Source organism: Coloeus monedula, assembly GCF_965178545.1.
Source record: "Coloeus monedula genome assembly, chromosome: 6".
Lineage (NCBI taxonomy): Eukaryota > Metazoa > Chordata > Aves > Passeriformes > Corvidae > Coloeus > Coloeus monedula.
Window position 1 is genome coordinate 16,520,705 of NC_138786.1, and position 22,964 is coordinate 16,543,668.

The window sequence follows — 22,964 nt, forward strand, 5'->3', positions numbered from 1 at the left end:
AAAAGGCACAAAGACAGACAAACAACAACAGTTACCACTTTCTGATGCATTTCTCTTTTGACACTATACTCTGCATTTTACCTGTGGAGAAAAAGGGGAGAAAATGAACACAAACACATCCATTTTCCTTGGGAAAGACAGACATAGAGGAGCAACTGGCCGTAGTGATGACAAGCTTCTGCATTTATTTTTATCCCAAAAAGCACTCAGTAACCACAGAACTGAGTGGGATACAGGAACCCAAGAAAAACACAGACCAAAACACAACCACGGGCAATAGGTCAGTGCTTAGCTTTAGTTTGCTAACAGGCTGACAACTAGTCTAAGACATTTAAGGTATTTTGTCTGCAAGACAGTGAAAATACTTTTAAGCTTCTCCCAGCTGAACTTCCTGCTGGAAGTAAAACAAAACATATAGTTCTACACATGGGGATTACAAAAAGCCCCCGGGACACTGAGTGAATTTACAACTATAGTCAGTCCTTGAAGTCACATGAAAACAAATTTCAGTCAACAGTTCCATGATCTCCTATGGGCTCTCTATCCAGGGCAAGTGCCAAGGCCATGCAATGCTGCATTTCACACATCCAGCATCCAGGATGACGCAGAGAGATCCCCACTTTACACCTCTGCTATGGATCTGGCAAACGTTTAAACCAAAACCTTCCATTGCAGCAAGCTTTGCTACATCAGTAGAGTGTTAATCACACTTGGCCATGTTTTTAGCTTTGGAAAAAATCATCAATAGTGATCAGAAACAGCAGCTGCAGAAGAAAAGTCTTTAATGTGTCAGTGTTGTAATAGAATTTCCTGAGAAACACAGCAAGAGGAAAATGCTACATTTAGTCTGAACTGGGCACTGGTCACACTGGGAGCAGCATTTGCTTATGAAAAAAACCTGCAACAATTTCTTTGTAAAATACTGTGAAATGAAGTTAATAAGAAAAACATATTGATAATAAAGCAATTTTCAGGTCACTTATACCCACAGAATGTACATCACGCAATTTCCTGTACAATAATAGTATTATGCCAGGTAAACTAACCCATTTACACCTCTTGGAATTGTTTCCCTGTGCATTAACACTTTACAGAAAGGTATTTTCTTTTAGCATTGCAGTTCTGGTGCCCTATTCAGCAATATTTAAACAAGCCATTGATGTCCATTTTTCCAACGAAGTGCACTTTATGAAAAAAGATGCTCTAACAAGAACTTATTAAAATTAGTGATCCAAGTATTAAAGCACAAAGATCACATGTGCTATTGGCTTTGAATACCATAATGTTCCCTGCCTGGACTTGATAGCTGAGCCTGGAACTAGATGATTAGGTCAAAAATACATTAGATGAACTATTTCCTTGTTAGGCAGTGTTGGTTTCCAACTCTGCCCCAAGCACAGACACTGATATTTGTGACGACACTCACACACTCACATCCACAGCCATCGTCTCACTAAAGATTTTTTTTTTTTTTTTTTTTTTTACAAACACTAACATTTTGACCAGTATCAGAATAATAATTTTGCTAAAACTGCTCATTTACTAGTTTGTATCTGCACATGGAATAAAACTCAGTGGTCAGCTATGCCTCTTGGCTGGCACACACTGACCTTGACAGGCATTCCTAAAACTTCATGCTGATACCAGGCTGACTCCTGCTGGAAAGCCGTGATGATGAATCCAGGTGTGTTTGCTACACAGATTTAGCACAGTCTCTGCAGCATCTGTGGGCATAGTGTTGCCCATAGATTTTGGAGTATTCCAATCTAAATGGTACTTACAAATACTAAATTTCACAACTTTGTAACTTTGTTACCCTATTAGTAAAAAACTATTACTTTTTGCATAACCTAAACACTAAAAAGAATTAAGCATATCCTGTTTATTGGATAAAATAACTCCCAACAAAAGTGCACACATTATAAATTAATCAAGTTTTTAACTTCTTTTGGTGTATCCAACATATCTAAACAAAAAGTAAAGCCATTCTCCATCCTCATAACAGAAAATATTTATTTATGCCTTGAATTTTAATTCTGGAATTAACTCAAGATGATGATAAATTTAACCTTCTTTAATAATAGAAAAAAGTGGGATATTTTAATTGTCTCCCCCATCCAATAAAAATTAAAAGAAGAGAAAGGTTTTGCACTTATCATTCTGCATGATGCCCAAAGTAAACAATGATAAAAGTTAGTAAGTGGGGAGTTGCTTGTTGTTTTTACAACATAGGAGCCCTGTACTTCTGAATCACTAAGCAGCTGGAGTCTGGTTTAATTACTTAACATCAATCAAGATGTAAACCAGCACTTGGAGACCAAGGAATGCAACGTTCATCTGCAACACAAAAGAAATAGCTCAGCTATCTTAGCTTCTGCCTAGACGGTTTGTACACCGGAAAAAGTCAACACATTACTTTTATACCATGTCAGTATCATAAAATAGCCAAACAGTAATTTTGCACTGCACTTGAGTACATCAGTGACAATTTGCAGCAAGGGAGAAAAGAGCATGAGAGTATTATTTCATGCAGGTTTGCAACCTCTAACACAGAAGGTATTTGTGCAGTACTGACTTCTGCCAAACAGCAGCACCAGTATATGATAGCACTCCCCTCTTCAATAAAAAAAAATAGACAGAAAGTTAACATAATAAAAAGAGGAAATGTGAAATTGCAAACTCTAGGTTCCTGCCTGAATTTTTTTCATCTTGTTAATTCTTTGATACAATCCTTTGATTGTGATTTTGCTCATATTAAGAACAGAGCACAGTAATGCTGCAGCTTGATGGAGCGCTACAGCCTTTTACAGGATCAAAGGGAATCTAATTATCCCTTCTGGTCTTCAGAGCTATAGACATAAACTGCACACTCTATCTAATCTATGAAAAAAGCAACCACCCACCACAGTACACAAGAACTTCTCCCTGAGATAAAAGAGGCAAGTAACCACATGGGACAGATGTTCGCCACACCACTCACTGCACTGTCAGAAGCTGCTCAGTTACTACAGCGTCGAGGGTGAAATAAGACACCATGAAGAACTGCCCAAGTCTTCAGAACATCTCAGGTTAATCCACAGATAAAAATAAATATTGTACACAACTGCCTGTACTACGAAGACAGTCAGTCCACTTTGGCAAGCTCTGCCGTGGACATTGGATGCAGAACACAGGAACACTGTGTGTGCTGGGATCCCACCTATTCGATATCATACGAACACCAACTCAAAGGGCTTCCAGGTGAGCCACAGGATGGCAGAATAAATACATCCAGATGCAACAGCACCTGGCAATGTCACATTTGTCTCAGCACAGCAGTTGCTCCGGTACTTTCTAGGTGCAGGGAAGAGTTTATAGGGATTTTTAATCCAGGCAGCTGGACAAAGAAATGCACCACACCACATCCAAGCTATTAACTTGTTGCTACAGTGGATATGCCATAGCTAATTTTGGCAGTACCCCTAGATAGCATCAATATTCATAAGCCAGAAATAAAGTTCTTATAAACCATGATGAACACACTAAAATATCCATTTGCCTTTCAACATTTAAGAGAGAAGTTTGCTGATGTCCTGCTCTACTGCAGCTACCCCAGCTCTTGAGTTGCAGACAAGCTCTGAAGCCCTCTACAACTGGGACTAACAGCAGACTAATAATTTCTCACATCAGAGATGCTTTGAGTCCTCCCTGACGACTATACTGCATTCATCACTGCTCATGCAAGGGGTTAGCCATTTTTAGGACTGGACTGCCACAGCTCTTTTGCTCTCCCATACACCCAGCAACAAGAAATCAGAATGCGATCATGACACTGAAATCATTAGAGTGGCTTGATTTACAATGATTCTGGAGTCTTTGGATGAAAAAGGAACTTTTCTGACTTCTTGTTAAACCAGATTTAGGGACATTTCATATCCTTAAGTGTCTCCCTGCAGCTGAAAAGATGAAACAATCAGATTCCTGATACATCCAGAGTTCTAGGTCAATTTCTATGGCCAAGTTTATTGTAAATTTGTAACAAAACCAGAGGATTTAATAATGCTATTCCATGCCAAAGGGAATAACTGAGGGAAACAGTCCTTTCCTTTTCAGTAAACAATTAAATCAGCAGACTGTAAGCAGAATTCCTAAGGGAGCTTGATGACACACTGAAATATGCTGAATGAAAGAGGATGCTGCCCAGTGTACAGCAAGCACCGAAGCCTTTCCTGTTGCAAGTCAAGTAAATGACTGGAATAATGGCACGTGACAGTAACCAGCAATGATTGAACATTAAGCTCTGGTCTTAACTCAAGCATGTTCTTACATAGCTGCTATCACTGCTGTTCTTCTAACGTGCCCTGTCATTAATGATAAAATGGACCCCATGGAAGTCATGGTTTGAGTGTTGTTAACAGCATTTCAGAGGGAATTCTTGTGACAGCAGAAGTCAGCTCTTCCATCTGGCCCATTTGAGAGCAAACTGAAATATTTGCTCAGACTTCAGAGGATCATTTTGGTATAGAAGAAGATAAAAGCAGGACTCTTTTACAAGATGAGCTAGCAAATCAAAGCAAATAGGGATTCCACTCACTGATAATCCAAAAGAAAAGAGACAGTTATAAGACAAACACAGCACTGTTTGTTCTAGGCAATGTGCTTGTATCTCTTGCCAACAAACTATATACTGGTAATTAAAACACAGAACACTTCGTAAAAATATAAAAGTAAAGACAAAGGAAACATCATTTCCTACAAAAGCCAGTGGTAACTGCAGCACCATGGACACTGCACTCAGTGTTTACAAGCACACTTTATTTCAAATATTTCAGAGTGATCAAAAGCATCCATTTCAACCATTCAGAAACATCCAACTGTTATCATGTCCTCTTGATCTGGAAATTATTAAAAAGCCCTTAATATGCTTGCTTAATTATTACATCTATTATGCTGTTTAACAAGGGTTTATTTTTAAAAACACCTCCACCACTGGAGTCTCCCTCTTACTTCTAATACAATCTCTAAAAGGCTCTGTTCCACATTCAAGATGTTGATGGAGAGAGTAGTGAAAATGAAGCTGATGTCATGACACAGAATTTTTTCAGTATGGAAATACACTTAATAACAAAGGGAACTGCTTTTTATTTTTAATGCAAAGCTTTTCTTTAAGCATAAGCTCACTGTATAAAATCTAAGAGCACATCAGTATGTCACTGCAGGAAAGCAATTATTCTATACGTATACAGACAAACCCAATGCTTAACTAGTTAAATGCATTTTCATCACCCCAGTTATGAGGTACATGAAACATCTGGGGAAGAGTCATTAAGACATCAAGAATTATTGTTATTTTGCTACAGACAATAACAGGATCACAAGTATGCCATGTTAGCTGGTGCTTACACCCAGAAATACATGCAGTCAGCTAGATCCATACTAAGGCTGAAATTAGGCAATTACACAAACAGAGGGCAAGAGCCTCTTGGTAACTGAGGTTCAGCCACAAGTAGCATCGATTTTCCACTGCTTTAAAATGCAAATAAAACAAAAGAGCCAACACAGTGAAACAGGGAACAGGAGACAATCTGGGAACACACAGATTAGAGAGAAATAAACCAGTGAGAAGTCCAGAGGAAAGGGGTGGTATTGCTGCAGTCCAGTTTTCTATTTCACTTTTACAACACAACAGACCACAGCAAGCATTAAACTGAAGGGACAAGTTCTATCACAAACAACACACTGCATACTGCATTCTTTAAACTGTTACAGATCATTTTACAGGTTGTCCTGTTTGAACATCAGGCCTTAATGTCCTGTAATTATTATTTTTGTTTCCTCAAAGGGGTGCTGATAGTGGTTAACTGATACAGTAATCTTTCTTAATGAAAGATTTCCCATTAGCAACTCCACAGAAGTAGGGCTACATTAAATACAACATTTATTTCATCATTTATAGATTTTAAATAGAGTCAGACATATGTCCACAAAAAAACCCTCACAGCTGCATTTTCATTATTGGACACAGAACCAGTCCTATTAAGCTAAGTGAGAATATGCACCTACATTTACTGAAAGAGAACAAATTTTTGCATAAACAAGCAGGACTCAGACTTTAGGCCTAGAAGCCTTAAGCCCTTTACCACAAGGGTTGAAAGTTGTCATTTACTTTCCAGGACAAGTGAGGTAAAAGAACAGCCTCACTGGTTTTTAAACTGCAAGGATGCCAAGTGTTTGCTTTTCAGTACCACAGCAGGTACCCCACTCTTCTGACATATTTGTACTATCTGTCAAAAGAAGTATTTCTCATACTGTCAACTAAAAGCCACTTTCTAGTTGTATGTCTCAACTTAACTGTGTAAAATTTACTCATGTATTCATGACTTCCAAAAATTAGTGTTTATTCTGGAGTCACCTTTCCGTGATTAATGGATAAGTTAATGCATGTGTTGCAATAAATATATAACTGGCCAGGAAATAGTTCCACAAATCCCAAATCCATGCATCCTCAGGTCAAGTGTTTTCCATTATGCTTCCAATTCTGAAAATGTCTTCATGTTTCTGTTTCTCTAATAGAGTATGTATTGCTTTTAAGACCTGAAACTAGATATATTCACACTTAATTTGACTAGTCTATACTATATATAGCTGGTGCTATAATTTTGTTAAGTACTTGGGTTTAGACTTTGCATAGTTGCTTATTTCCTTATCAAGAAATCTGGAGTGATCATATTTTTTATATGTGATGGCTTTAAGGAAATAAAATGCTTCACAACTGGGCACATCAGAACAAAATAATTCATCTTAGGTTTTCTCAGGCACAGCATAACTTTCAAGCCTGAATTAAAAACACATACAGACATGGCCCTGAAATGAGCAACCACTTATTAAACAGAAACTTATTATGTGGCTTTGCACACAGAGCTGTATCTGAAGTGCAATCCTAAATTTGACCCTAAATTCTATGCCCACATGTGTAACAGGCAAGTCCCAGTAACATCTGTAACTAGCTCATAAATATTTGTTCCCTAGGACTTTGAAATGAAGCATTTGTCTGAATAACTCAGGGAAATGTACTGGTCTTCAGCATCCAGGAATATCAATAATCCAACTGACATCACAAAACACAGTATTTTCACTAACTTTTTGCCAAACCCTTGTATCTATAGGCTGATCTGACACTGTTTAAGGCCTTTTAATTAACTGCATACAAAGTAAATGCACTTCCAAGTGAACAGTTCTCAGGATGTACATTTGGGTACCCATGTTTCAAAGACACACATTTAAATTAATATTTTATCCAGTTTTACATTTAATCCAATTTACTCAGTTTTGAATCTAAACCCAAAGTCTTAAAAGAACCAATGAATTCCATTTTCTTCCACCCTAGCAGAGACTCAGTTCAAGCCACGGGGGACACATTTTGTACCATCCCATCACTCATGACTTAGAGCAATCCAGGGAAATTTCAACAAGGTTACAACCAAAAATTAAGGGAGTAAAAGAGAACTATATAAGTTACTAAAAGCCTAGAGTGTTCATTTGGTAAAGGTCTTCATCTGAAACACACTACTTATATTCTAAGGTCTCCCACAAATAGAAAAAAAAAAATCTCAGTTGCTACACAAATTGGACTAAAAAATAATAGAGTGACTTGTGAAATGTATCAATAACAAATAACTAAATAATTCCCAAACCCAGAAAGAATAATGGAAACACTTAGCACCCAAGCTTATTAAAAAAAAAAAAAAAAACCACAACCAAAAAAACCTTGCAATGTTGAGGTAAAATAAAAGTCTTTTAAAAAAGCTACATAGAGAAAACATCTAGATCTGGTTTTGTTGCTCCATTGTTCTTTTCTAAGGCTTGAGGAAATTCATTACTTCCTCCTCCTGCTTATTCCACTAAGAAATCTTCCAGAATACAAGTCTCCTAAATCCTCTGCCTACAGACAGATGTACACATTGGTGAACCAGATGAAAATATAAATACCTTTGTTTGGGAAGAGGGAAGATTCCACACAAACCTTTATTTTTTTCTTCAATAAATGCCCTTCCAAAACGGCTCTAAAAAGAATGTTTGTGCTTCTCTGCAAATTATATTGTATAGGAGGAAGGCCTGGAAATTGGCAGCAGGCATTTCTGCATGTTTTATACCTCAGAAATACAAGCATGCCAAGAATTTTTATCTGTGGTTTCACTGCAGAAATCCTCAGGTTTTTAGAGGAGATTAAATTGTTTCATTCCTCTGCTAGAAGATATACTGGCACACATCTACTATGACAAATAACAAACATTTTTCAGGATTTTGAATTAAACAATGACAGAAGATTTGTTTTTAAAGGCATTTAAAGAAAAATCTGCTGCAACTCTCATTTTTTTTAGAATAACCTGAGAACCTGAAGATAACATTTTAGCATAAAAGACAAGTGGAAAACCTTTCAGAAGGCAAAATACCAAAAAAAAAAAACCCAAAACCAAACCTCACAAACCTTCAGGCCTATTTCAGGTAACTTTTTTAATATACAACAAAGCAATAATAATGATCAAACAGAACTCTTCTTCCAACGTAGAACATAATTCGACCATTAGAGAAGGTGCTGCTGAAATGGAGAGACCAAGTAGCATTTAAAATTTGCACTTTACAGCTATTCCACTGAAAAATGTTGGAGAGAGTGATAGAACTCTCACCAGGCAAGTACTCCCACACACTGTCTCTCCATGTAAAAATCTTGAGGCTATCAGCCACCAGCTGCCCAGAGATGTGAGCTAAAAACTAAAGCCTTGTGTCCCAGCCAAGTGAACTTGCCTTTAGGTCAGCACGAAGATTTACTGGCACTCAAACAGGATACAGCAACCTCAAGGTGAAAAGCGTTTGACGCAAATATCTGAGATATTTGAGCCCTATCAGCTCCTCCCACCTGAACTGCCTTCTCTTGTCTAAGTCAACAAATGCACAGGTCAACAGCCTGGACTTACTGTGAGATGTGAGTTATTGGGGTCAGCAGTGTCTCACCCTCCAGGTCAAGCTCATCGGCAAAGCTGCTGGTCCTGATGAAGGGTCCTGTGTTCACGTCTAGAAACGCCGGGCTCTTTTTGACTGGGAAAAAAACATGCAGAGAGCAGTTCAAGCAATAGCATTTGACTGCTGCTCATCTGGACCCCTGAAATACTGTGTATTTCAAAAGAATATTGAAAATAAAAATTGCTACCAAAATTGCACGTACCGCAGACTTCAAGAAAAGCAAAATTTTAACTCTTCTTCTGCCCAAAGCATTTCAACTTCTGGTGAAGATTTAAAACCAGTATGTTGTTCTTTTTTTTGTTCGTACTCCTGATACACTAGAATGTTCAGAATCTATATGACAGACAGCTTCATACATTATTAAATTTCTTGTACTGCAACAATTCCGTTGTGAATGGACCACTGCTCTACAGCAATAGTACATGAGTGCAACTCAGTGACAAGAACAGTTCCTTTTTAAATCATCTCTGCTTCATGCTTTAGTTCATAATAACAGATTCTGAGGTGTAATTGCTGTCACCAAGATCAAGAAACAAGCCCCAGCTCTAAACAGGAGCCCAGGCATTTTCCTGGTGAGCAGTTAGCTCCTGTCACACTGTCTGACACAGTTTGATGGTTCCCTCTCACACTAAGGCACGAGGCCACCTCATCCTTGGGCTCGGACACAGGACAGGTGGCAAGATCTCCAGTTCATCCAAGATGAGGTCCTTTCTGGGAAGGTTGATTCACAAAACTTCTGATATTGAAAGTTTTACTAGCAAAGTTACTTGGATATCATCACTTTCATGAATCCAAGGAATTAGGGAGTGTTACAGTTTTAATTTTTAAACTCAGGCTGTGAAGTTCTGTCAGATACTAACTTTCACTGTTTTTTCCAACACAAACCTAAAATTTGTTAGAGAAGCCGCAACATTTGCATATAAATAAAACCACTGGTGTGGTTTACATGACTGTAAATAAATTTAAAGAAAATAAAACTTGGTAACATTCCATATAAATCACAGGTAATTGTGACAACTCCATAGAAACTTCTGTCTGTCCAACCAGCAGGAATATTCAATAAAATAATTATAACGTAGCAATTTATGAAAAATCTATTATATTAAATAAAATACTTTATAATATAGCAGTAAATAACGCCCTGCCAGAATGCCACACAAAACCTAAAGGAATACAGCAGAAATAGATTAAATATACTACTTAAATGTAGCCGATATTTTCTGAGAATAGAAGTGGGGATACCTGGAAACAATTATTTCCTTTTAATGCAACCATTCTACTCAGGTAATTAGGTATTTTCATATGGCAGAAATGGATTTGAATAAAAAAAAAAAAAAATCATAAGAAAAAGTAGTATTTCATCATTAAGCACATGGCTGTCCAAAACTACAAAAGGAAAGTCTCTGTAGTCCAGAAGTTGTAACAGGAAAGGATGACCTCTGAAATTACCATTTTAAATAAATAAATAAATAGATAGAGAGATAAATGAGACAACTGCTAGGAGACACATTTATTACAAACAGAAGCCACTTGCAGCACTTAAAATGAAAAAATGAAAATTTTGTAGTAAGTTTTAGCAGGCATTAGCTTCTTTTTTTGGTTTTAGTATCATACAAATATTATAGTATCATACTATTAGTCACTTTGCTGTAGCCATCATTCAGAAGAGTGGCTGTGAAACAAGTAAAGTAATTCCAGATAGAGATGTGCAGTAAAATGTCTTTCAAACAGACTTCTTTGGGCTTTCACTAAATTAATTTTCACTGTTTTCATTTCTACAAGACATAAATGAAACTTTCCCAGTTTCTAGCAAATAAGGACTCACATGTTTTTGTTTTCCTGATAGCAAGTGATAAAAACTGCTGAACCTAAATCCCTGCAAAGTGTTTGCTGAACACTCACTAAATTGTGCTCATGAGAGACACAGTTCACACCATACACAAGCGGATCTGCAGGAACAGCGATTCTTGGATCAGTCACAGCTATTGCTTTTCAGCTTCGTGGGAGGGGAAAGGAGGACTGGCACAATGAAAAAAGAACCAGAAGTCAAGACTGGGCCTCAGCCTATTTGAAAGAACTCTTACCTGAGCACACAGAGATGAGGGGCTGATTAGTATGAGGCAAAAATGCTATATCCTTCCCTCTGTTTTAGAAATTTCTGAGATCATAACTAAGAAAAGAGCATGGCCTTAATGAGAGCTTCTCTGCCTCAAAGTGCCTTGAAACAGGGCTCAAGCAGAACACCAGGGAGCTCATTTTTTTTACTTAAAAAAATAAATTCATAGCCATTAAACTTTGGCCAAGTCTTTCTTACAAAGCAGTGTTAAAAAAAATATTAAAAAAAGACACAACATTTCTAAATATGAAGGCTAAAGAGAAAAAAAAAGAGAAAGCTTTAGATATGAATTTTCAATGTATAATAATGAGTGACAAGAAACAGGAAACAGGTATATCAAGAAATGTTTGCTATCATTCAGGGGATCCTCAGCTTTATTTTCTCTATTTTTTATGGGTAGCAGCACAACTATGGTAACAGGCACAACTATTCAACTGATAATGCTGACCAAGTACTACTTTGAAATGGCACAAAATACCCTCCCCACAAAATGAGAAGCCCTGCTTTAAAACAGAAGTTCTGAACTTTCTGGAAACACTCAGGGTTGGGTGGGGCTCTGCTCTTCTGGGGTTGAAGACATCCCTGCTCATTGCAGGATTAGAAGCTTTTAAAGGTCCTTTCCAAAACAAACCATTCTACAATTCCATGATTTTTCAATCAAGGATTATAAAGAAAATAACAAGAAATTGCTGGGTTTTTTCTGTATTACCAAGACAACACTTTTATATACAATATAACATTTATGTAGATGTTTTTCTGATAGCGGACTACTTGGCGAGAAAGACAGAAAATAGTTACACTTCCTCTTTTGTAAGCACAGAAAAAAAAAAATTTAAAACACTTTAAAGTATTCTTTTCATGGAAAAATCTGAGTTTTAATTTTTGCATTTAGAAAACACCTCCAGTATTTCTGCAGAAAATCTCTTTTTATTTTATTTAAAAATTTGCAATTTACGACCTGAACAACTTCCAAACTCAAAATTTTACCAAAGCACCTATGCTCTTTTTTGAAACCAGCTCTATAATTTTTTTGTGCCACAGCAGACAGCTCCACACAGAGCATTGCAAAGATTTAGTAACTAACAAAGGTGATGAAACATGATGGAACAATGAAATATTATGAGCTTTACCTGGAGAGGAAGGAGCGCTGGAAGACTGCTGGTCTGCGGAAAAGGATGGCCAGGAGCGCTGACAATCTGAGTCAGAGTGAAGATGCACATGAAACAGAGATAGGAGAGGAGAAAAAAAAACCCAAAAGAAAAATAAAAAAAATTTAAAAAAAAAAAAAAAAGAGAGAAAGAAGCTCCAGACACACAGCTGAGGAGATGCAGACATACCTAAAATTTAGTATGTTCTACCTGACACAAAATTAAAAATACTGTGGAAAATGGTCTGTATGAAACTGTACTAGAGTGCATTCCGTGCTGGCAGAATGTTCAGTCAGCACTGGGGAGGCATCACTGCTTCTCCAAGCCCATCTGTCAATTGCTGCAAGACTTTCTTCCCTACAGGCCAGTCTCTGTTTGCCCCTTTCCTCCAGACTTTCCCTAGGTGTCCAAGCTCCCACGGGTCAGACTTCTCTTGCTCTCGTTCACACTGTTCACAGAGCAGCTCTCTCCTGGTCAGATTCCAGTGCTTTCAGCTGGACAGGGCAGCTCTGACACCCACGTTTGAAGCCTCCAAACACACCCCATAAAATGTTTCTGAAGCTGCCCACTTCGATCATTTAAACCAAGTGCCTGCCTCAAGCTGAATTTCTTGGGGAAACGTTTCAGGCAAGCAAGAGGAGTCAGTGATAAGAAATAGTCTCAGCAAAACAGTCTTTACATTATGTTTAGTTCTTTTGAATAACATTATGCTATTAATAACTATTTCATCAAGAACTGCCTGTGAATTCACACATTTGGACAGTGATATTTTTCAGAAGTGGTGCCTTACTTTTATGCAATAAGAAAAACTCATAAAATAAAAATGTATTGGAGCAAAAAAATCAGGAAAATACCCTCATTTTGCAAGTGTTCTCTCAGTGCTGCGCACATGTCCTGGTTCCAGCCAGGACAGGGTTAATTTTTACAGTAGCCAGGATAGGCCACGGCTCCTGGGTTTTTGCTGAACTGATGATGCCAGGAGAAAGAAAGGAATGAGACAAAGCTGGAAATCTCTGGTTGCACAAAGATACTGGCAGGGAAGCCAGATAAGGGATCCAGGAGTGTGAAGACTGAAATATAAGTGAGCAGCCCAAAAATTTACCAAATGTGGGAAAGCAGCATATGGATATGTTATTAGAGCCTTTCTGAAGACCAAATCAAAGTTGAATGAATATCCTTTATCTTTGTACTTTCTAGTTTCCTGCTTCTGAGCTTTTGACTTGGCAACTCCGGTTTTCTGTGTAGGTAATCTTTCACACAGCATGTAAAACAACCCTCTCTCCTCTTTCTTTGAGCTGCTGTGAGAACAGTGTTAGGTAACCTCTCAGGTCCACCGAGCTCAGGCTGCCTGGCTGGGAAATAGAAACTAAATCTATGATGGCTGGTAAAGCTCCTCTGATATTTCCCCAAGATGAAGGAATTTCTTGTTCACATAGAACAGGTGATTTGTTTGGTGGCTCTTGCTGCTCTCCTGATCTTGTTCCACCACGTCCATCCCCAACAGAGGTGCACCTCTTGGGAGTTGTGGAAACTGGGAAAATCAAGGATTGATCAGGTGGAGTCAAGGAGATTCCGTTTGGGTTTGTTGTTTTAACACTTTAATTACACCTGTGTTCCATGTGGGTTCAGGGTGAAACTGAACCTTGCATTTTCAGACAATTTAATCCGAGCCTGAGCATCCTTACACTCGATCACTGGAAAGAAGCCTCTGTTGTCTGTAGTGGCTTCAGAGCAGAAAACTTACAGGTGGCTCATAGCACTCTCACTAAATCACAGAGGTCTTTTGCCCAGACCTAACTCTAATCCTACAGTCTTTGGGGAACAGTCAATTGTTAAGAAAGTGCCTAAGCAAGCACATTAGAAACATCACAAGACTGCATGGCTGATTAAGTGATCACAGAATCCAGACAAACAGTAAAATAAATTATTTAATTTATGGGTCTCCATCTGTTCACAACTATCTACAGCACATTTTTACAGGAACAGATGCATGTACTTCAGAATGCTCAACACTGGGGGGCCAAATCTGAAAGCTTTCTTCCATCTTAATGTAGTTATGTAGAAATTAATTTGCATCATATTCTTAGATAACCACTGAATGAATTACAATTTATTAATAAGAAAATTATCTTTTTCTATTGGTTATATACACCTGAGAAATTTTCCTCAAGTATAAAAAACCATTAGAGGTCATCTACTTATATAAATGAGTGCTCACTTTCCTCTTTGTAATGAGACTGGGTGCAATTGTGATTACAAGTGTGAGAATGTGCATTTTTTGTCTGCCTAGATCTCCTTGGCTGCAAAAGACTTCTTAGAAATTATATGGCACTAGACACACATGAAAAGCACAGCAAACATTACACTGTCATAAGCTGGCATGCCATACATAGAATTACTTTCCTCAACTTACCAAGCAATTTTAACATTCCTCTTTGTCCTGTATACTTGTAACAGTTTAGAGAGCAGAACAGATAAAAAAGAAAAAAGATAAGTGTCAGAAGAAATTAGAGAAAATCCTTTTCCTGAAAGCTATAGAGCTGATTTTTGAAAAGCAGTAGTAGGCTGCAGCCAAATTGTATTGTCCTTAATCAGCTTAGAAATTTAGTGATAAAAGGTGGGACTTTACAACTCTTAGGTATTTTTTCTGTCATTTGATTGTTTTGAAGAAAGGTGTCTGTACTCAAATTCTGAGACACAAACTAAGCTCAGTACTTGTCCACCTTTTAGCAGCTATGTCATTTCTACCACCAGATGCAATTTGCAACCATTCCTCAGCAGAGGCCAATAGAGTGGAAGAGCATGAATGATGCACAACAACACAACACAAGCACACCAGAAAAGCACAAAGAAGGTGAGACTTTCTGCTTGAACTAAAATATGCCCAATTCCAGTCCATGTTGCTGTCTTATTTTAAAGCCCATTAAATTTATTCATGTCAGCCAAATTTTTGAAGAGAAAAAACAGAAGTACTTAAAGAATCTATAATCAATAGAACACAACTTAAACTTTGCTCTCGTTGCCAAAATTTGAGCAATACACACTAAAAACTTCCAATAAAAGTACATTTGTAAAAACGCCACATTGTAAATTCAGAGTTATATGGGAAGTTCATTACAGCAAAAGCAAATATAAATAAGCTATTAATCATAAGGTGATTATCAATGTCCTGTCTTCTTTTTCCTCATACTGTACCATTTTGTACAGTGACATTTAATATAGATGGATCCACATTTACCTTAAGTACTTCTGCTTTCAAAACTTGATTCACAGCCTACTCCACTGAGCAGATGGCATGAGCACATGATGGTTTCATGTAGCAGACTAAGTTTGGTGCAGCCAAGGCACACCAATCTTTTTTGGTTCACATACAAGCACAATAGTAACACATCCCGGGTAAATCACACATGGAAAAGCTGACAGCTAATCCCTGTAATTTCAGTCAGTTGCAGAACTGGGGAATGTATGCACCAGCCTAAGAGTCACTAGCTCTTCCAGAAGGCAGAAATGAGAAACAATTTAGTTTGTCTGCAGTGAAGCACGCTCATTAAAGCAACGGTTAAATCTCACCCAGACAAGCCAGCAACCCAAGGCAAAAAGCAAAGTATTCTCACTTCAGAATGACAAGAGCTTGTTCTGTCCTTCTCTCCTACAGACACTAGAAAGGACCTGTGTGCAAATCTAATCATAGAACTCATCACAGTTACTGGCATTTTATAATGGAGTTTCTTACCAGAATTTTCAAATGGTTCAAAACTGAATTCAGATTTCCTGTCCTCTGTCACGTGCTCGTAAGTGATGTGTGGTATAGCCAGCATCCTATCTGGAGAAGAGGGCCCATTGTCCTTGTCTAACTTAAATTTCTTCTTTTTAACCTAAAAAAAACCCCATATAAATTAAATTACTCAAACCAAGTAACATTGAGTTGTCTCTTCAGTGATGTCTTCAATAATAATGCAGTCCCCAATGAGCTATAACCAATTAAAAGAGTGCCTGACCAATTATATTTTCACGATCCTACACTGTGTTTCTCATTATATTGCCCCTCCATCCTGCCAAAACTGGCTAATCATTAGATTTCTGCACATTGTCATTTCCAACTCCCTTGCCTGCAGTTAAAAAAAAAAAAAAAAAAATCTGCTAGTTATATAAGCTTATATAAATCAAACTATTCTAGAATATCTTTACCATTTTATGGATGCAATAAATCACACCTTCAGCACAAAGCCAATGGATATATTGCAACTGAACTCAGATGAACCTTGGAGATACAAGGGAAGATTTTTGCACAACATCCTCTCCTGGTGTACTACATAATCTAAAGATTCTGACAAAGGGGATTTTTTGCTGTATTTCGAACAAAGAAATTCTGAACTTACGGAATCCTTTGATACGACAATATTACCGTATCTAGGCACAAGATGGCTTTATCATGAAAGCTTAGAAAATCCCAAAAACAACAGCTGAGAGAAGTAGCAGTTTTGTTGGTTTTCATTTGTTTGGTTTTTGGTTTTTTTAACCAATTAAAAGTTACTATTTTGGAAGTGGTGATTTTTTTTTTTCCTTTTTTTTATAGTTTTCCAAACAACAACGGTAAGTAACTGGCTGATGTGCCTGAGTTAGGTCATTATTACTCTTTTCCAAACCCCTAGATCCATTTAAAAAGTCAAGCTTGGGGAAATGAAGCAGATCAACTTATAGTTTATAATGTTTGTATACTGAAACTGTCGAAACTGAAATGTAAATAAAAATGCAAAACCAAGTAACAATCCGTAAAACAAGCACAACAAATCATCTCTAGATAATAGAAAAGCTCAGTCTAATTAAAAATTTTTAAATTACTATAATGGGAAACATTAGTTACTGATACCATCACCGATTTCTTTGGTTTTGGACTGGGTGACAGCAAATGGTAATTCCGGGCAGGTTTTCGAATGTATATTTTCCATGTAGAAGAGTCTGGGTTTTCTGCAGCATAGCATCTCCATGCAGTCTGGAACAAATGTTTCAAGCAACAGAATAATTAATCAATCAGATTAGTAGCTCACTGTACAGCACAGTAACTTCTAAGTACTATGTCAGTCATTCTTTATTAAATCGTATTCTTGAATTTGCCCTCTGGAAACAAACTTAGCAGGGTTTAGAGCCCTTATTTAGTAAATAGAAACCACATAGTTAGAACTGGGAAACCACACAGAAAGATCAGTCTTTTCAAGTGCAACTTTTGTTCTCGGTAGCAACAAACAAATAATGAAAGAGAACTCTAGACTGGACTCAAAGAAAGGTTCAAATGTCATGTTCTGCCCCTGTTTCCTACCTGACTTTAAGCATTTTGCCTATTGCATCTTGTGTTACAGGCTCCTACTCAGAAAAAGACAAAAATTATTCTTCCATTCCTCACAAAAATACTATCAGAGATTAAAAAAAGTAATTGCGTTGTGGTCAGTAGGACTATATTCATATGAAGAAATGAAATTGAGAGCATAATAGAACAGTACCAGTGGTTAACCAGGAGCCAAAACCCAAACCCAATCCTCCCTCTTGCCAACCACCAATGATTAAAGTCCCATGTTCTAAGACAAAAGGGAGGAAAAGCAGGGCTAGGAAACAAGACCAACAAGAAACAAAGCATTCTCTCTTAACTGTGTAAATATATCAGAATTCATTAATAACGAGTGTCCAAATTAAAAAGGCAGATCCTCACTTACTACATGAAGAAAGGACACACTTATACACAAACAGAATCTAAAGCAGGGAAGGCCAGAAAACCCTAGATGAAAGAAACAAAGCAAGGCTGAGTGAGAGAGGAAAACAGACAGCAGTTGGAAAGTAAAGGATCAGACAATCACCATATAAATCCCTCCATGATCAACAGAATAGTGGAAGAAACAAATGGCCTCTAAAAGAAACCAAGAAGGAGCACAGGGAAAGAAAATCACTCATCTGAGCCATTCTCTTGTCTTGTACCTATTTTGTAAACATCTTGGTTTAAGAGCAATCTTTTTATCAATTATTTGTAGAGCACTTACTACACTGGGATTTCAGAAGCCTGAGACTACTAGTAAATAATAGTCACATCCACTAGGAACAGGTACTCAGCAACTCATTGTCTATCCTCCACTCGTCCTTATCATTTCAGGTGGAGCCAAGCACAGCATTCTGGACATGCAGTCTCAGGCTTCCCAATAATTTGGTGTTCATTTCCCAAAAGAATCAGTGGGAACACTAAAAACACCCATTCTTTACAAAACCATACCATATGAGTCTCAAGATTTTTACCTAATCTCTGGCTATAACCAGGGTCTTTTTCACATTAACTCTGGGACTGTTCAGTTTCAAGCATAAACTTTACAGTTGGCTACTGTTTCCATAAAGATCCTGACCTGGAAATCCACATTCACTCATGAAGCTAGAGAAGTAAGTCATACAAGAATGCAAAAATGATATAGTGTACATCAAGTTTCCTTTTAAATTTGATCTCTGTGCTTCTAAAGCTACGTACAGATACCGAGTAGAGGGAGGAAAAGCTGGAAAAACCTGGAATCAAACAATGTTAATACTTCTCCAGGGTGCTGTGCTGGCTCCAATAAAGTAAAGGATAAAATCTCCTTGACCATACTGATACTGAACTGCAACTGCATTTATAACAGGGGGATTGATATTTTCCTGCCTGTTAGATATCCTACACGAAAAGAATGATTTCACAGAATGCCAGTGGTTCCCAGTCACCTATTCTAGAGCTGAAATGTCCAAATGAGATTTTCCTATTTAAGATTCTGACTTATTTCTCTTAAATTTGAGATTAAGAATTTAGTTGTCCCAACTGAAGCATATTTGACATAGGTCTTTACAATGTATTTTTTAAAAGCACAACTCTACATAAAGCCTCCTCTTTGTTTTTTTCATGACTGCAAGCATAACATTTCACAACATTTTCCCTGGGTAAATTGCTTAACGATTACAGGATAACTTTCAGTTTTGATTTTAACCAGCTGAATTAAACAGTTTACACTGATTTAGGATTGTACTTTCTGCTCATCAGCTTACATTAAGGACTGGATTTCCAAAACTTGCATCTGTAACTCCTGTACAATTTTTAACGGGAATCAGGAAGGGAAAAACTGCCAACAGCTTGGGAAAAAAACAAACCCCAGCATAAATGGAAAGAAATGACAGTATGCAATATGCAAGAACTCAGTACCTGTATGAGTGAGGCAGCAGCTGGAATTTGACGGTTGAAATGCTTCTGTCTTTGTTTCTGTTGTACCTTTAGGGCAAAGCCTGAACCAAGAATTCCCTGTGGAAAAAAAGAAAGCAAGCACACCTTTTTTCCCCCCCCCCCTAGAGTGGAGGGAAAAAACCACACATAAAATTGCCAAATTATGTTGTATTAATAAACTTCTATTCAGCATCATAAACCTCAACTAATTATTTAGAGGAAATGACTTAATACAGTGAAATTTTTAGTCCCAGTTATTATTCCTTTCTGCAGCAATCTGTGAATGCTATCATGCCCTGATGCAAAGCCTGCTGGACACAGATCTGAAAGAGGAAACAGAAATTATATTTCATACCCTTTAAAAGTCTCACAAATGCTTGTGTAGGGGAACAATAGAATAGGGGAAAAAAAAATCAACCTGATGGGCTAAACTTCATTTTTATGACAAATAAAGCTTTGGCAGGGCATGAGGTAAGTCAATAGACCTTTTAACTGTGGTATGGTAATTTCTATTTCCATATGTTAATCCATGGTGGGAGTGAGGAAAGAGAATAAAGAAGAGAAGAAGGCATATTTTAAAATGGTCAGCTGAGCTGAACACAAAGCCAGCTAATTCACTCTCAGGACAAGAGACATGGACTAATGGCACTGGATGGTGTGAAACCCGAACTAGACTCCCAATGTATTATAGCTGTGAAATCCAAATTTAAGTAAGGAGTAAGCCATTTATGTGGTCATTTGCACAGCTACAGACATATTTAACACAAGTTTTAGTAAAAGGCAAAAATGAAGTATTTTATAAATCAGCTTACATGATTACACTTACTCAAGGAAAGCATAAATTTTTTTCTACATATAGTAGAAGGCATCAGAGCAGCCAGGGATCTTGGCTCAACTTCTAAGAACTGTATTAACCATCAAATATTTTGAAAGGAACATGAAATGCCCTTCCTATTATGTTCATTTAGTAAAGATCAAAGAGGCGATGATGCTCAAACACCACATATTTGGGAAATGAGGGATCACTGCCTGATCCAGAACCCACACCAGTTGTGTTTAGCCACTACAATTACTTTTGGCTGTGATCTCAGCCAGATCCTCTTACTTAAAACGCCAACAAGACAGCCTGCAATAGAGCTTCAAACCTTGAATTCCCCCTTGGGCCAACTCACAGGAACAACTTCATTCAGTAAAGAAAATCCCACTAATAAAGGGGTGGTTGTTGTTGTTCTACTTCAACAAAGATTAGGGAAATCTGACAGGTAAACATAAAGCATGGCTGTGAAGGTACGGCTGCTATACAATCATTTATGAAACAGTTTTGCTGGCATTCAAGTCTGATTAAGAAAACCACCAAAACGACACCTCAGTCTTCAGTCAAAAATGTAGTTTTTGGCATTTTCTATATGGATCATTTCACTTACCGGATTTCTCTTCTAAAATAAAAGTGGGAGAGATTAGAACAAGAAGGGGGAAACATATGCTTTAAAGGAAAACTGATGGCTGAACAGCTTAAAAAAACAACATCTAACTATCCTCCTCTGCAAAAGGTTATGTACCTTTAAAGTAGGCAACTAATTTTAAAAGGTCACTGGATTTTTAGTAGCTACTATTGCAGGCTGTGAAGAATTTTTTTGATGATACTGACATAAAAGTATTCTTATCTCTTCTGTACTATCCCCACCACTTCTCTGTTACAACTAGACAAACATCTGCTAACACAACTGCTTGTGTCACTGATCTGAATAAATAAATAAATAAATGTTTCAGGTAGCACACACATTTGAACAGCACAATTCAGGCGCACTGCTAAATTTGTGAAAAGCATACCCTCAACTATTCTTGACACTGAGTATTTGCGTTTTCAAACCACAGTCCAAGTCTTGCTGATTTTGAATTTACCCTTGGTACTCAAGTGCCTTGTCCCTTGTTTGAAAGCACTTGGGAACCTGTTTTCAGTGCAAACAAAGTGCCACAACAGCTTTAAATAAGTCAGGTCTAGGTGACGTTTGAAAATGGGACTTTGGCCATGGACAGATACTAATTTTGTGAAGAACTGCATCAGTATTCCCGGCTGCTGATTGGTGTCTTCCTGCCAGTGACACCTTTTCGGAAGCTTTTCTAGAAGAAGGATGTGCCTGAGAATTCTCCAGTTCACCTTGGACCTAATCAGTTCAATAAACTAGGAGTGAATGCCTTAAAAAAACCAAAACATTGCTAAATCACTGAGTCCAGAAGTAACTAGCAATCATTTTCTTCACGGTTCTGAGATAGGCAGAAAAAAGTACTTGGAATTAAACATCTCTTTCTCAAATACAAATCTTTCTCAAATCTAGTGTTGCATACTAAAACCAACTCACATTTACTTAGCTACTTCTAGAAGCTCTTTTGTTTCTACAAGCTTCATAAATCCCAGCTACAATACAGAAGTTTAATACAAAGCTTACATAACACCAGATTACATGAAAGGTTAAAGAATCAATAACAAAAGTTCTCCCTCATGACTAATGAATCAACATCGAATTGTCGCAGAAGTACAAGATAACCTACCGCAGGCAGTGCAAAAAATGAGATTGCAAACACTGAAAAACAAGATGCAATTGTCTTTCCTATCCAGGTCTGCGGCACTTTATCTCCATAGCCAATAGTTGTAACAGTCACCTGCAAAGAGAAATACAGAGGGCATTACAGCAAGTATTGACACGGCACTTTTGGGGTTGTTGCTCTCTCTCTTCCTTTTTTATTTATTTCAAAGAAGCATTAGCTGCATCCCCAACTCTCCCACTGTCAGCCCGTGTGACACTAAGGAAGGTAATTCTTCCCTCCAGGTTTGCTTCCCCACCTAATACTGGATGGAAAAACATACAGGAAATCGAATTACAACTAAATAAGTGTTTAAAATCTTGCAAGTAAAACCATTCATTTAAGTCTTCATGGCTGAGGCAACTGTGCAGCATATGAAGTTACTGGGACAGGGGTTGCCTGCCCACACCACACACTTTCCTTAGGGAAAGGCTGCCAACAGTTCTGAACTGGTAATTTTGTTTATGGGCAGGAGATGTTTGCTGAGAATGTTACAGGGCTGCTGCATGGAAAGAGCACACACATACTGTAACCAGGCACTGTGACTGGCATGAAGTGCTCTAGAGATAACGCTGGTATAAATAGCAAGAGGAGCTGAAAATTTTCCACGTAGCAAAGACCCTGAAAACAGCCTAATGAATCACCAATTCATATAAAACACTGAGAGCAGGAACAGATAATTTAAAGCACACATGCAGGAAACATCTGTTGAGTTTGCCTCTCAGAACCCTGAAGTAAAGATTACTACCACAGTGATGTAGCATAACAAGGCTTAATAAGTCATTATTTGCATGAGCTCGAGGAAAGAACGCATTTGTTTGAAGCAGAAGGATACATCTGGCATCTGAGAGCAATTTAAATTCACCTATGTCACCAGCTATTTCTGAATTTGTAAATT

General features: G+C 37.7%; 1 protein-coding gene across 1 annotated transcript in view; it reads right to left on the reverse strand.

Annotated features, from left to right (window-relative positions):
* The window catches only part of KCNQ1 (potassium voltage-gated channel subfamily Q member 1), a gene marked incomplete at its 5' end in the record, with an annotated part of 336,754 nt that overhangs the window by 224,418 nt on the left and 89,372 nt on the right, over positions 1-22,964 (reverse strand). The window contains 7 exons of the mRNA XM_082283617.1: positions 8,955-9,075; positions 12,247-12,312; positions 14,678-14,704; positions 15,998-16,139; positions 17,135-17,257; positions 19,466-19,561; positions 22,034-22,144. Of these exons, the coding sequence (XP_082139743.1) occupies positions 8,955-9,075; positions 12,247-12,312; positions 14,678-14,704; positions 15,998-16,139; positions 17,135-17,257; positions 19,466-19,561; positions 22,034-22,144 (686 nt within the window). The remainder of the gene's footprint in view (positions 1-8,954; positions 9,076-12,246; positions 12,313-14,677; positions 14,705-15,997; positions 16,140-17,134; positions 17,258-19,465; positions 19,562-22,033; positions 22,145-22,964) is intronic.